General features: G+C 22.1%; 5 protein-coding genes across 5 annotated transcripts; all 5 read right to left on the bottom strand. All coding sequences in view use genetic code 6, as the record gives it.

The window, feature by feature from the left end:
• Positions 1-398: 398 nt before the first annotated feature.
• Positions 399-2468, bottom strand: TTHERM_00292120 (hypothetical protein; the record flags this gene model as incomplete). The annotated part of the gene is made up of 12 exons (XM_001018730.2): positions 399-636; positions 694-801; positions 860-949; positions 1008-1091; positions 1146-1418; positions 1469-1526; positions 1676-1722; positions 1777-1869; positions 1924-2016; positions 2077-2184; positions 2238-2324; positions 2374-2468. 12 exons carry the CDS (start codon positions 2466-2468, stop codon positions 399-401), a joined length of 1374 nt encoding a protein of 457 aa, XP_001018730.2.
• Positions 2469-3188: 720 nt separating this feature from the next.
• TTHERM_00292130 (transmembrane protein, putative) lies at positions 3189-6128 on the bottom strand (the record flags this gene model as incomplete). Its single annotated transcript, XM_001018731.2, has 1 exon — positions 3189-6128. Exon 1 carries the CDS (start codon positions 6105-6107, stop codon positions 3189-3191), a length of 2919 nt encoding a protein of 972 aa, XP_001018731.2. The 5' UTR covers positions 6108-6128.
• A 1456-nt stretch (positions 6129-7584) lies between these two features.
• On the bottom strand, positions 7585-9916 carry TTHERM_00292140 (CRAL/TRIO, amine-terminal domain protein; the record flags this gene model as incomplete). The annotated part of the gene is made up of 7 exons (XM_001018732.3): positions 7585-7596; positions 8064-8322; positions 8519-8613; positions 8729-9142; positions 9356-9427; positions 9612-9819; positions 9894-9916. 7 exons carry the CDS (start codon positions 9914-9916, stop codon positions 7585-7587), a joined length of 1083 nt encoding a protein of 360 aa, XP_001018732.2.
• Positions 9917-10829: 913 nt separating this feature from the next.
• TTHERM_00292150 (NUDIX hydrolase) lies at positions 10830-11498 on the bottom strand (the record flags this gene model as incomplete). Its single annotated transcript, XM_001018733.1, has 4 exons — positions 10830-11063; positions 11122-11231; positions 11281-11353; positions 11430-11498. 4 exons carry the CDS (start codon positions 11496-11498, stop codon positions 10830-10832), a joined length of 486 nt encoding a protein of 161 aa, XP_001018733.1.
• Positions 11499-12083: 585 nt separating this feature from the next.
• TTHERM_00292160 (xylulose kinase) lies at positions 12084-13763 on the bottom strand (the record flags this gene model as incomplete). Its single annotated transcript, XM_001018734.1, has 2 exons — positions 12084-12704; positions 12783-13763. 2 exons carry the CDS (start codon positions 13761-13763, stop codon positions 12084-12086), a joined length of 1602 nt encoding a protein of 533 aa, XP_001018734.1.
• Between the last annotated feature and the right edge of the window lie 820 nt (positions 13764-14583).

The raw sequence follows: 14583 nt of genomic DNA on the forward strand, positions 1-14583 counted from the left end.
GAAGTTTGTTTTTTATTTTTAATAAATTTTAATTATAAATTTTGTTTGTTGAATTTTAGAAATTAATTTAAAAAAGATATTTGACTTTTTAACAGTTTGTTTTTTTAATTTGAGAATATTTCTTATTAATGAAATAAATTATTTTATTATCTCTTGATAAATATTTGTGACTTTAGTTTTAAGCTCTAAAATTAATTTGATAATTTTTTCTTTTTTTAAATCCTCATAAAATATTAAATACAAAAAATGTTAAATTAATAATGTAAAACTATGATATGAATTGTACAAAACACAATGCTAACTCACACTCTTTTTGTGATTTAAAATAAATAATGTTATCATTCATAAATTATTCAAATTTTTTCATTTTAAGTATTTAGAATTGATTTAAGAAAAACTCAAAAGAATAAATCTTAGCTAATAAAAGTTGGATTGAAGACCATAAATGGGCCAATTAACTTTTTGAAAGCAATATTTTGTTAGATTAATGCTTTGGCTTGTTAGCTATATTATTTTAAACGCTAAGAATGTTTTTCTGCATTTGTTTCTGTAAAAGAAATACTAGCATGTGTTAAATTAGGTATCTACAATATTTGGAATTCTAAATGATTAATGTATTCTTAAGAAAGCCTCTTTCTAATTTATTTAGTTAATAAATAAAATAAGAATCTATTAAAAATGAATCGTATTTACTGTTTGTAGTCATTGGTTAAATCTAAATTTACTTAGCTTAAATTTGTAGGTGTTTTACTTAAATGGTCAGCAAATGTAATTAGTTGCAAATTTTCAATATCATTATTTCTTTTTTTAATTCAAAATAATTTTTCATTAAAAATTATACTAGCTAAATTCAATTTACTTTAGCGATACCTTCAAGATTTCAAGATTTGTGCATTTATGAAGGTTTTAAAATACTTCTAAACAATCAGTTGAATTATTAGCTGCCATTCTATTATTTTTATAAAGTGATCTATATATAGCTCAGATTGCAAAAATAAGCAATTTACCTGAAATTTATGTCTAGATACTTGAGGTATTATGATTAAAATATTGTGTTCATGATTTAACTTGGAGTTTCGTTTAGCTTACCCCTAATTTTATTAAAATAATCCTAAAATGTTTATGAAATTAATAAAAGAGCTTACTTATATAAATCCAAGACAAATTTTTGTAATCTAGAATTTTTAAGAGCATTTAAGAATGTTAGTATACCACTTGTGTATGAGCTTGTAAAGTTTAAATCAAGATATTCTAACTGAGGAAGTCTTTCAAAAATAAAGCTGAAATTTTCAAAGAAATTACTTTTACTCTATCCATACTCCAATTATTAGCAATTTATAAAAATTTCTTTCAAATTAGATGGAAAACTTTATGGGTTTTTTAAGCACTCAAAAAAATTGCTAAATTCAACAGCTTAGCTATTAAAATAATAAAATATTCAGATTTTGCTTTAATGAAAAATCTTAACTTCAAATTTAAGTCAATAGATTTTAGGCTATTCAATTTAATGATATCATGAAATCCATCTATTTATTTATATTAAAATAAATTTAATCAATCGAAAATATAATTAATTATCTTTTAATTTTTTTTTGGAATATTATTTTCTATGCTTTTTTGACCTAATAATTATTTGTTTATTAAAAAGACGAATTATTTTATAATTAAATATTACCAAACTTTTTTATATCTACTTTATGCAAATGAGCTGAAGAATTAACACTGTTTGTTTAAATAGAAATGTTTAACAATAATTTAAAACGCATTAAAACTTACGAGAAATCTATGATTAATCTGTTCAGTTTTGGGAATAGTCTGCTTATTGATTTTAATATTTAAGACAATCCATAAAGTGATAGATAGTTTCCACTATTATCAATATTATTTATATTAAAACTTATTTTTATAATTATTATTACTTACATAAGATTCAAAGATAAAAGTTCTAAATCTTATTAGAAGGTACTTAATAGATCATCTAAATAATGGGCATCATCTTAATAGAGATAGCAAAATCTATTTTATATAAATATTAATAAATAAAATAATTAATCTAATACTTTTATATAGAATTACTTTACTTCTAGGAATAGTTTTTTTACATTCAGCTATAGCTTATTATTATAAACTAAATTCTTGATTTTTGTAAATAAAAAATGAGAATACTGCTTAAAGTTTGAAAATCTATTTAAAATAATATCATTTTCTTATTTAGAATATGCTTTTATTATAATTACGATATATTCGCTGTGTTAATTTGTTATTTAGAGATTGCATATTTATCAAGAATAAAATTTTCAAACTTATCTTCATCCATTTTAGTTCTTTTAAGATGTTATTTTTAATATCGTTTATTTTAAAATATGAACTTACTAATTAGCTAAATCATTTTCTACAATGAATTAAATTTTATTTTTTTAAGACTGAGAATCTAGAATAACTTTATAATATAATTATTTTTTATCCATTTTAGTTCACAAGATGAGGTTTATTGTCTTTATTATTTTACTTTCTATAATCTGAATTTTTATGAAATTTTAATTTGATTTCTATCAATAAAAATCTTAAAAAAAAAATAAATAATAGATCTTCATATATCCACAATTTTAATATCCAAAATGCATTTTTTACAACATTTTATTTGTATAAATATTTAAGATAAAATAATGTATTAAAAATTTTAAAAAGAGCTTAATAATTGTAAATTATATTATTAATGCAATTGGAATACATTTTTTTGTTATTTTTGATTAGATTTATCAAAAATTAATTAAAAAAAAATTATTTTTCAATTATTTAATTTTTTTCATAAAAAGTAAATAAAATTTAAATAACTATTTTATTCATTTTTTTTTATAAGATCCACCACCCATAAAAATAATTATCATGAGATTTAGTTTACAAGATTAGACCCTTGAATATTAAATGAGGGTATGAGATGTAAATTTTTTAATAATAAAAGCAAATAAATTATAAAAACTAAAATTAGTTTATAATTTTTAAAATTAATTTATAGAGATTTTTGATTGAGAATAAATAATAATTAACAGATTAAATGTATATATACATTAATTAAATAATGATAAAGAACATAATTATTTTATGAAAGAGATTATTTAAAATATTGGATTATTTATTTTATTATTTATATTAATTTAGTTTAAATTATCATTTTATTTTCCTTTTATTCACTATATCTAGTTCTTTAATTTTGATTTTTTAAAGTTTTAATTTATTCGATCTACTTCTTTATCAAATTTTTATTATGAATTTTCTTGAAAGTGTTAGCTATTTTCTGCAATGAGCTCATCTTCTGTAAAAAGATATTCTTTGTTGAAATTGCTATTTTCTCCATTTTAAGGTGTATGCTAATACTCTTGCATGTAATTATTCATACCATCAAATAGATTAATTCTTTTAGGATAAAGGGCTTCAAGTTCAGTTTGATTTGATCTATTGGAATGATACATTCCATTAGAATAATATTAATCATTTGCAGAACTTAATTACTAATTTATTCCTATTCTCTCAGTTTCTTTTGATTGTGGAGATATCATATTAAATTTATTGTCGTTAGTGACATTATTTTCTGCATTATTACCACCATTTATGTACAATTAGCTATTTAGAGTATGATCTGTTTTTATTTTATTTTAATTTTAATTCGTTTCTTAAATTGTGTCAGAGCTTCTTATTATTTACAAACTTTTTTATGGTTAGTTGACCTCCAAATTGAAATGAAGATGAATAGGCTCATTATCATAATTTTCATGTTCTTCATTACTGTTATTATCTTCATATTCTTGCTACTCATTTTAGTTTTATTCTTCATAATTCTTTTGTTCAGGTGGTGGAATTTTAATATAAGAAGAATGACGTCTATGAAATTTTTTATGAAGCTAATCATCATAAACTTTTATAGATTAAAGCTGTTAGTTACTTAAAACATGATTTGTTCCTCTTCTTCTATTTCTGTTCGATCCATCTTACTATGTAATGTCAAACTATTATATGAATTACTTTTACATCATTTTCATCTTATTATTATCATCACTCTTTGGACTTGAGCTTTTACTGTTTGCAATTTTTATGACTTAGAGATTGCTATTAATACTTTTCATATCTACTTTAGGAGAGTCTACATGGATTTGAGAAAATGCTAGATTTGTAAGTCTTCTATTAAGATCTTTTCTACCATCATTTGGTTTACTTTTAGCAGATTTCTTTTCAGTTTTATTAGTATTTATATCCTAATTTTAATTCTTATTAAAAACAGCATTAAAGCTCCCTGTTAGCTTGTCTTTTTAAGTATTTTTACTGTTTGATATTTTTTTATTACGTATTTAGAACTAACTTTGATACAATTCCTCTTTGCTTTAAATTAGTTTTTAAGATTCTCTTTATTCCTCATTTTGAGTGAACAATGCAGCTTGCATAGCATATCTCCTCTAGCTAGTAGAGCTCAGTTAGGAATTGTTTTAAACCATTTTTTTCTCTGCTGCTAAGAATTCTTTTATTACTTAATATAAATTTGGCTTTTGCTTCTTTTCATTTCCTGTACTAACAAGATTTTTAATCTGTTTTCTTGTTTTGTGCAAAACTTTTTTCTTCCTTCTTTTGACAATCACTTTAAATACTTATTTTCCCAAGCTATAGCATTTCTAAGTGATAGGAATTTACTTGAAATTTTAGTAATGATCTTTAGCCTAAACCCTACTTAAAAGCTATGAAACTCTAAATCTAAATAATTCACCAAAATCCTAAGCTATATTTTGATTTACTTATTCTCTATAGCCTTATATTTCAGTGTATTAATTTAAGAAAGAAAATTTAAGCTGTAAGCATTTAAAAATCAACCCTGCAAGAACTCCACCAGCCAGAATCAGCCAATTTAAATAAATATCATCACTTTTATAAGTGAATTAGTTTTTTATTGCAAATACGTTGCTTTAAACTCCACCTCTGGCAGAAAAGCTTAGAATTTTTAAATTCAGTTGAGAGATTTCATCTTAAGTGAAGTAGTTTTTGCTAAACTGAACATTGTAGTGATAGGTAGACTAGTCTTAGAAACTGTTATTAATTTCATAATCATTTAATAGGTAGAGGTACTAGAACAAATCTACATATAATAAAGAATAAGAAGGTTCATCTATACTAAAATTAAAGGGATAATTTTATATATCTCTAAAGATATCGATATTTATTTGTGATAAAGATATGCTCTGCCTTCTCTTCGCTGTCATTTCGCTAAGGAGAATTGAGTAGTAAAAGAAAAAAAATAAAGCTACAAAAAGTGATAAAATTTTATGAAGCCATAAGCTCATTTACTAATCTCCTTATCTATTCATATACCTAAATACGGAGTAAACTACTCTTTGATAATCATAAAAGGTATTTAGGTCCTTAAAAAGAAGTAAACTAGCACCAGTTACTGCAGGTATTAAAAATATTCCTAAATAGAATAAATAATTTAAGTATTTAAAGACACTAAATGATGCTACATCGATGATATTCTACTTTTAAATGTATAATTTTTCATAAAACAGGCTTGGAATGCTTTAATAATGATCTTATGTTTCAAGGTAAAACTTCTTTTCACTCCCGAACTTTCCCGCATACTAATCTTAGGGGTCATCTGAGTTATCGCTTTCATAATTTTCAACGCACTTAAAATTTACTTGAGCATCATTACCAATTACTTCTTTTACAGCTTGGAAAATTATATATCTTTCATAGAATATTGTATTATTATTATTTTTAAAATCCTAAATCATTTAAGTTTCTGAATAGCTATTGCAAGTATCTTCGACTACTGGGTAATGGTATTTTTCAAGAAATGTAAAAACTCTTGTAGCAGTCTAACGTACTTAATGAGATCTTACATTTTACACTAAACTACTAAGGGCAATAATCATAAGAAAGAATTTAAAATTTCTAAAATTGGGAAGCATTCTTAAATAAACTAAAGATGTGCTTTATAAATTAACTAATTTTTTGCTAAAATCTGGGATGGTATTAAGTAAATATGATTCCTAATCCTTTTGAAATAATAAACTGATCTTTTTTTAAATTGTTTTGAAGCATAAATTTCTATATCTAATTGTCATAAAAATTTATTTGCTTTACTAATTATGAAATAATGCTGCTTAATTAAATAAATGAATCTAAAAATTTTATTTGTTAACTATTAGATTAAATAAATTGACTATTTTAATAAAGACTTTTTGGGTTGTTTTTATTAAAATTCAATTTTACCAAACTTTAATTCAATAGGATTAAATTACCTTGATTTCTTTTCAGACAATTTGTTCTTTTCATTTACTTAATTATTATCCCTAAGATGAAGTATTTTTTTGTTTGCTCTCTTTAGTTACTAAAACTCCGATATTTAACAGACTATTCAAAAATGATATAATTTTAAAAAAAATATTGAAACCTATCTGAGCAGCAAGTAAACTGTAAGAATATAATTTATATTCATTCAGTTTTTTTATACAAATAAATATACATAAATACAATTCTATCTAAATATTTTAATATCATTTAAAAATGATTTATGGCCATATTATTATTTTTATTACAGCAAAATGTTTAGCTATGAATAAATTACTTGTTTACATATCGTTTTTTATATTTGATTGATTTGAATTTTAATTGTGTAATTTGGGTCAAAGATTTAAATAATAGTAAGTAATATATCTTGATGAATATGCGTGTAGAAATATTTATTAAATTTACTAAAATTTATTTTTTATCAATGTTTAAATGTAAATTTATCTGGAGATTTTTTTATTTATTTAAATACCTTGTCTCAATTAACAAATATATTTTCATTTGCAATCCTATCAAAAAAAGAAGTGTTTGAATAATCGTTTATTAAATTTAATTTTGGTTATTCATGTAATGTTTTAAATAAGATTTTTCATCCAAGCAAATATTTTTTAATAATAAAGTTGTGTATTTTTTAATTATAAAGCGAATTTTTTATGGCTATTTATTAATTGTTTGTTTATTAAGACTTAAGAAAATAAAAAATTTAGTATGTAAAAAAATAAAATTAATTGCTGTAACAAACAGACAAATCTAAATTATGTAAAAAATAATTTTAAACAAATAAAAAAAACTGTATACAATAGGTAGATAATTAATAAATATATATAGTTTTATGTTAGTGAGAAACATAATATAAATTTTTTAGCCAATGAAGTTTTGACATTTATTAATTTATTTAACCTGCAATTAGATTGTGATAACTAACTGTGTTTTAACATTTTATTTGTTAATTTAAGTAATTTATAGTTGTTTATAATTGATGCATGCAGATAATAAGTAAGCTAATAGAATACGTACGTAAGTTATAATGAGATATTTAGTCAGTTATCTTTTAGAATATATAAGAGTGAGTAAGTGAGTGAATGAGCAGCTTTCACTCAATTTTTCATGCTCCAAAAGATCTAAAATTTTATTGAATTTACTTTAAATATTTTTTTCATTTAAATTAACAATTTAATATAATTTTATAGGTGTTTGCTAATCTCACAATTATTTATGTGAGGAATTAAAATTAATATCATATTTCCTATTTCAGTTGTCATCCTTTTTTTTAATAAATTAAATAAATAAATTATTTTAAATATATTTTTTGCTCATTAATAAAATAAATAATTATAAATATATTTGTTGCATGCAATTTCATTTATAAAATTCTAAATTAATAAAATTTTAACTATATTTTATCTAATAATTGTATTATTTTGCTTTCTTATTAATTTATTTTTATTGTAGATATTTCATATTTATATAATATTTTTATTCTAAAAAAGTATGTTTGCAATTTGCTTAAAGAAATTTATATTTTTCAATTTAGCTTATTATTCAATTTCATCGCTTTACTCTTTAATATATATTTAATGCTATTGCTTAGTTTTTTAATCTAAATTAATTTTTATCTATTTAATTTTTTCTAATAATGACTTTTCACTATAATTTTTCTTTAGATTTTCTATCTCAAAAATCAATTTTCAATTTTATATTTCAAATTTATATAAATTAAAAAAAATTACATCAGCCTCAGCTTATGTATTTAAAGGAGTGTCACTGACTTAGAATTTAGCACCTTAAGTAGTTAATTCGTATTTATCTGGGTTATGAGGAGCTTTGGAAGAAGGTCCTGTAATTTTACCTGCTAAAGCATCTCTAAGAGCTGCTAATTCCATTGCTTATCTTTCAGCTTCACTATCTTCGTCTTCTTCTCCATCTTAAACTACTTTTTCTTCTTCACCATCTTATTTCATTCCATCTTTGTACTCGCATGGGAATAATCTTTATATTAAAATAGTAATAATTAATTTAATAATAATTGTTATGATTTGGGGCTCATATCTTTAATTAGAAATTTAAATGTATTTTTAATTATTTAATAATATTTATTTATATTTGATGGAGCAAAAAAAAATAATCAGTACAATCAAAAATAAAAAAATGAATTGGTATTAATATTAATTTAATTTAAATTTACGGAGTTTCTCCAGTAGGATTCCAAGGTCCAATATTTTTAGATAGATCACACTTGCTATTTCCTCCCAAAAAATCAGGAATGTTATCAATATCAATCTGAATTAAAAATATTAAAATAAATATATAGTTATTGAGTAAGTAAATAAATAAATTGATATTTTAATTAAATAAAAGATTAAAATAGAATAGAATTAATTTATTAATTAATTACTATTTCTAAGAGCTTTTCTTTGAATCCTGAACCTATAATTGTAATTTTATTTCTTGTTTTTTCATCTATCCAAGGTTTTATAACTGCCCAGACTCCTGAAAATAGCATGGGAGCATTTACTATAAACATTCTTCCAAGAATTTCAGGATAGTTTTCTTAGGCTACCTTAGAGGCAAGCTAGATAAAATTATAAACTTATTTTGAAAGCATTTTCATGGGAATACCCTTTAAATCTAAAATAGTAACTGTTTAATCGACTCTATGTCCGATAGCTTGTGAACAAGTAGGAAAGATACGATTTAAGAGAATTTCGTATGATTGGATATAATACTTTATTAAACGCTCTTCGGTTGTTACTTAAAATAGTTGAGTTAGCTTTAACATTCCGATTCTTTCGATATATATTGGGCGACCCTGTTTGATTATATTTTTTTAAATTTAAAAATGATTGCTAAATTAAAAATTTTCTTAAGTATTTATGCTATTTTTAAATGCTATGAATAATTATAATAATTTTTAATTTCGATTTCTTTAAATACTCTGCTTAGTATTTCCTAAATATTTTTGCTTGACTATTTCCTATCTTTTTTTCTATTTTACTAAGTTAAAATTTAAATGATTTATTACTAGTTTATCAGTTTTGTGATAACCATGAGGGTAATGGTGACGAACTTCAGCTAATTCATTGAAGGAGAATTTCTATTTATTAAAAAATAATACTTAAAGCTATCAATAAGCTTAAAGCAAATGCTTTTTATGAATAGTTAAATTTTAAAATGAGTTTCATATTAAAAATGATTCACTTTTGATTCCATTTTCTCTTCTTGATTTATTTATTTATTCTTCCTTTTGAAAAGGAGAAATGTAAATGAAAATAAATTACCATTATATTTTAAACATCATTCTTTATTCTCCAATCCAAAAAGTCAGAAAACATCTTTTCTGTTTTGACTAAATCAAATTTTCTTGCTCTTAAAAATCTCAATAAGTAGTGGTCGTCATATTCTTTTTCAGAACATCCTTTCATTGCAGTAAATTGCCTAAATTTTTGCAATGTATCTAACTATTCTTGAGAACACTCTCCAACATTTCTGAATTTAAAAAGAAAAAAAAAATCAATCGTCTTTAATAGTAATTTTCATAGACTAATTTTTAAATTAATTACCCTGAGTTCTTATTATTGTCCATTTTCACTAGCTTTTTCAAGTTTCTAAATTATATTCACTTAAAACTAACTTTTCTTTTAATTTTTTTATTTTTGATTGTTAAACTTCAATCTTTTAAATTTTTCTTTTTATTCAATTATTTTCTTTTTGTTAATTTGATAATTATTTGATTTCTTGCATAGTTGCTAATTAATTAATTAATCAATAAATAAATCAATCAATTACTAGTTATTTAATTAACTATTTCTGCAAAATCCTATCTGTATTCACTCATTCATTCATTTTCTTTTTTTGTATTTTCTTATTATTGACATTCACTTTGATTTTAAATTCTTTTAAATGCAGGTAGGACTCTGAATATCAATCATCATTTAATTTTTCATAAAAAAAAGTACTGCTCAAACTAAAAACAACAAAAAACTCTAATTGCAAATTAAACCATGTAAAGATCCTTCAATAATTATAGATTTTTTTTCATATTTTGCAAAATATATTTAATAAATTACTGATTAAATACTACAATTTAGAATACTTTCTATAATACTTCAATAATATATTATATACTAAATAAATACTGATCCTCTCAGGTATATGTAAATGCTTTATTCAAAAAAAAAAAACTAAGTAAGCCCAATACATTTTTATCAAGATTTTTTAATTTGTTTTTACTTGATTTAGAAGTTACTCTCCCTTTTAAAAACATTAGTTAATCTTTTAAATTATCTATAAAGTTTTTTATGCAGTAACAAAAATAAAAATCAGTTAAATTGAATTTACTTATATCCTTTAAAAAATTTGAAAATTTAATTAGATAAATATTTGATGAATAAAAACTAACACATAGAAGTATACTAATTCAAACAGTTCATTTGAATTAGCTTTTAAGTAAATTATCTATTGTGGTTATGTTGCTATCTAAATAAAGACTTTTTTACTCATTTAACATTTTTTTTTTCTATGGGTTCAATATTAAAATCCTATTTTAGCATTTTTTAAAGAATCTAATGAAAATTTGGAATGCTTTCTTCATCTTTAATTTCTGAAATGTTGAATTTTTCATTCGTATCTTTGCCTAAATATTAATCTAAGTAGAAGAATTAACTGAAGATTTTTTCATGTCCTTTAGAATAGCTTTGTATAACACAACTAGCACTGAATATTAAATAGTGCTATTAAATATATATTTCATTAATTAGTAAAATTTGTTTGAGATCAAATAAATCTTACAGTGTCTTGCCTTATCACTTCATGAATATTGTAATTATTGCCAATTAAATCAACTGTATATCCAGTTTCCTCCTTAACTTCTCTTTTAATTCCATTTTCAATTAATTCTCCTAAGTTAGAGATAAATAATTTTAGATAAAGTAAATTTAACAATCTTACCGAATTCAAGTCTACCTCCTGGAAAACTCCATTAATTATGATAAGGAGGCTATTCTCTTTTGATCAATAGTATCTTTCATTTAATTAACAAATTTTTAGCATTAATTGCCACAGAAAAAGTTAAATGATTAATCTTAAATAAGAATTACCTTCCTAGGTTATTTAGAGTCAAAGACCAGTCCAGAAATACCAGTTTTAATTATTTATTTAAGAGACATTTATTAATATAATTAAATAAATAATATGCGATTATATCTAATCTTCTTATATCAATTTTATAATATATTAGAAGCTATACGAAAATATAATTAAGGATTATTAAAAATACTTAAAATGTTTATTTAATTTATAAAATTTAACAAAATACAGATAGATAAGAAACTTTAATAAATAAAATCTACACACAATTGTCATAAATCTTCTTTAAAATAAATTATATTTGGAGTTATTCTTTGAATAAAAATCAAATTTATAATATAAAAATAGTCAATTTATATTCTAAAACACATAAATTTTGTTCTAATTTAAAAAAATGAAGATATTTCTGTGTAGTGTTATTTTAATTATAGACTTGGAGATGGTACTTAATAAAATTTATATGGATTGCAATATTTAAAGAGATACTAAATATAAATTTAATCTCCTTTTTTTATGTAGTTTAAAAAGCCAAGATGTGTTTAAGTGAACTACCAAATAATTCTAAACCTTTATTTCCTTTTAAATAGACTTTATATCCAAAAATATTAAAAAGAATTTATTGCAAGTCATAGTTTTTACACAAAATGAGCTTAGGTATATTATAATCAATATGGATACTATTTACATAAATTTTATTCTAATTATTAAATAAATGGAGATATTTCTGTATAATACTAATTTAATTATAGATCTGGAGATGACACTTGCTGAATATTATATGCGTTGCAGCTGTTAAAGTGGCTATAAAAATCTATTTCGTCATTTTTAATGTGGTTTAAATATCCATGATGTGCTCTAAGAGCACTACCAATACATGCTGAATCTTCAGATCCTTGTATAAAAACAGGGCATCCAAAAACATTAGAAGAAATTTGTTGCAAAACTCTGTTTTTGCATGCTCCTCCTGTCAAAATCAGCTTAGATATATTATCTTTCAGGAAGTTTATTCTTAAAGATATTATTTTATATTCAAGAAGAAGTATAATTTTTTCTACTGGCAAAATTTTAATAGGAGCATCGTTATTTACATTTTTTATTTCTTCTATTTAGTTTGGACAGTTTATAGGTGGTACTATTTCAGGTTATTAAAGAAAACAACCATAAAATCCTTTAGGCTTGTAGATATTAAAGTAATATTCTTCAACTTCTTCCCATGTCAACTAACTTTTTGAAATTATTTCTTCTCTCATCATACCTCCATTTTTCTGGCAAAGGAGCAAAAGATACTTTTTATTGATTAAAATAAATCTTTTTATTTTTAATCAAAATCGAGATTTTTAAGTTAATCAAAAAATAAAATATACCTAATCTGATCTAAGAGGAGAGCAAAAAATATGAATATTTGGGTCAAGTGATTTCTCTATATCATTTTCGTTAATAATACCAAATAGAGTATCACTAGTACCTAAGCTTATTGCCAAGTAACTTGGATTCAGCAATCCCATTCCTACCATAGAGGCTAAATTATCTCCAGTGCTAGCAATAACAAACGAGTCTTAACTAAAGATATTATTATACTTGTGTATGAAATAATCGTTTATTCTTCCAACACTTTACCAACTCTTTATAGGTTGATATACTCCTAGTTTTTTTTATAAATCAGGTACATAATCTACCATTTCTTAAATGTATTTTTTAGATTTTAAATCCATTAAATTAATCCCAGATGCATCACCATAGTCAACAGAAATAAACTTTCCAATAAATATTTCAGCCAAAAATGAGCTTATTAAGCTTATATGGATAGTTTTATCGTAAATTTCTTTTTATAATTAGTATTTTTTAATAATTTAACTGAAAGAAAACCTTTCAAAAGCCCTACTTCCTGATTTTTTATGAATTTCTGTAAATTACTCAGAAATTTCTTTACACTAAGAAGATGTGCTAGAATCCATCCAAATAGGACATAAAATAGTTGCAAATGAATCTTTCAAATTTTCAATTAAATTTTTTTTAGAGTCATATAATATTTCCTTCTAATAATAAACACTCCCATGTTGTTATCCAGATACAGATAAAGCAGATATTTTTTTAGCGAATTACTTATTTAGTTTTTCTAAACCTAGATCAAGAGCTCTGAGAAAAATGAGCACATCTTATTCTGCTGATTTGTGATTATCCTTTACTGTAAAATGAACAACTTCTTCATTTTCAAATAGTATATCACTAAAAATAATTTTATCACGATATACTTCTATAGAATTCTCATCAAATACACATAATTTTAAAGACTAAGTAGACAAATCTAATCCTAAAAAGAAAAGATTTTCAATTTGTATATCCATCGCGCAAAATAGTTGCTGTTTTAATATTAAAAACCGCCAAAAGTGATATAATTAAGTTAAATAATTTATCAATAAATTTGATAAAGATTTTATTATTAATTAAAAACTTTTTTAAATAAATTATGTATCATTTTAATAAATAATCATTTTATAACAAATACTGTAAATTTTCATATATTAAGGCCACCTCGATTTCAGCTTAGATACCTCACTTATAGTTCTTACCTGCCTTAATTAAACCATATTTTCAAATTTTTAAAAACGGCCTATATATGAACCTTTAGAGTATATTATATTTAATTTTATATTGTTAAACCTAAAAATTTATTACATTTAATTTCATTTAATTTTTAAAACTAACTATGCTTTAAAAATCCACTTTTTGTTTGAATAAATTTTACAAAGATGAATTTTGATATTTAAAATATCAAAATAACTTGAAATGAGATATTTATTTTTTAATAATTATGAATTTATCTGATAAATTTCTGTAACTATTTTTCTTTAAAAAATTTAATTTTAGATAAACTTATTATGCATTTTAGTTTAAAAAACAAAATTATAACAAATACATTTTCAAGAACTATTTATTTATTTAATTTAATATTTTGAAAAAATAATTTTTATTGTTATATTCATTCAAATTGTTAAAAATAAATAAAAAATTTAGATAATAAAAATTAATTATTGAATTATCTAAATTTATCTGTTTATCTCCTAATTATTCAATTAATAAAATAATAATTTCATAAGAAGATTAAATTAAACCAAATTCTATTTTTACTTTTATTTATTACTATTAAAGAGCAAAATTTTTAAA

This window comes from Tetrahymena thermophila (genome assembly GCF_000189635.1).
Source record: "Tetrahymena thermophila SB210 genomic scaffold scf_8254594, whole genome shotgun sequence".
Taxonomy (NCBI): Eukaryota; Ciliophora; class Oligohymenophorea; order Hymenostomatida; family Tetrahymenidae; genus Tetrahymena; species Tetrahymena thermophila.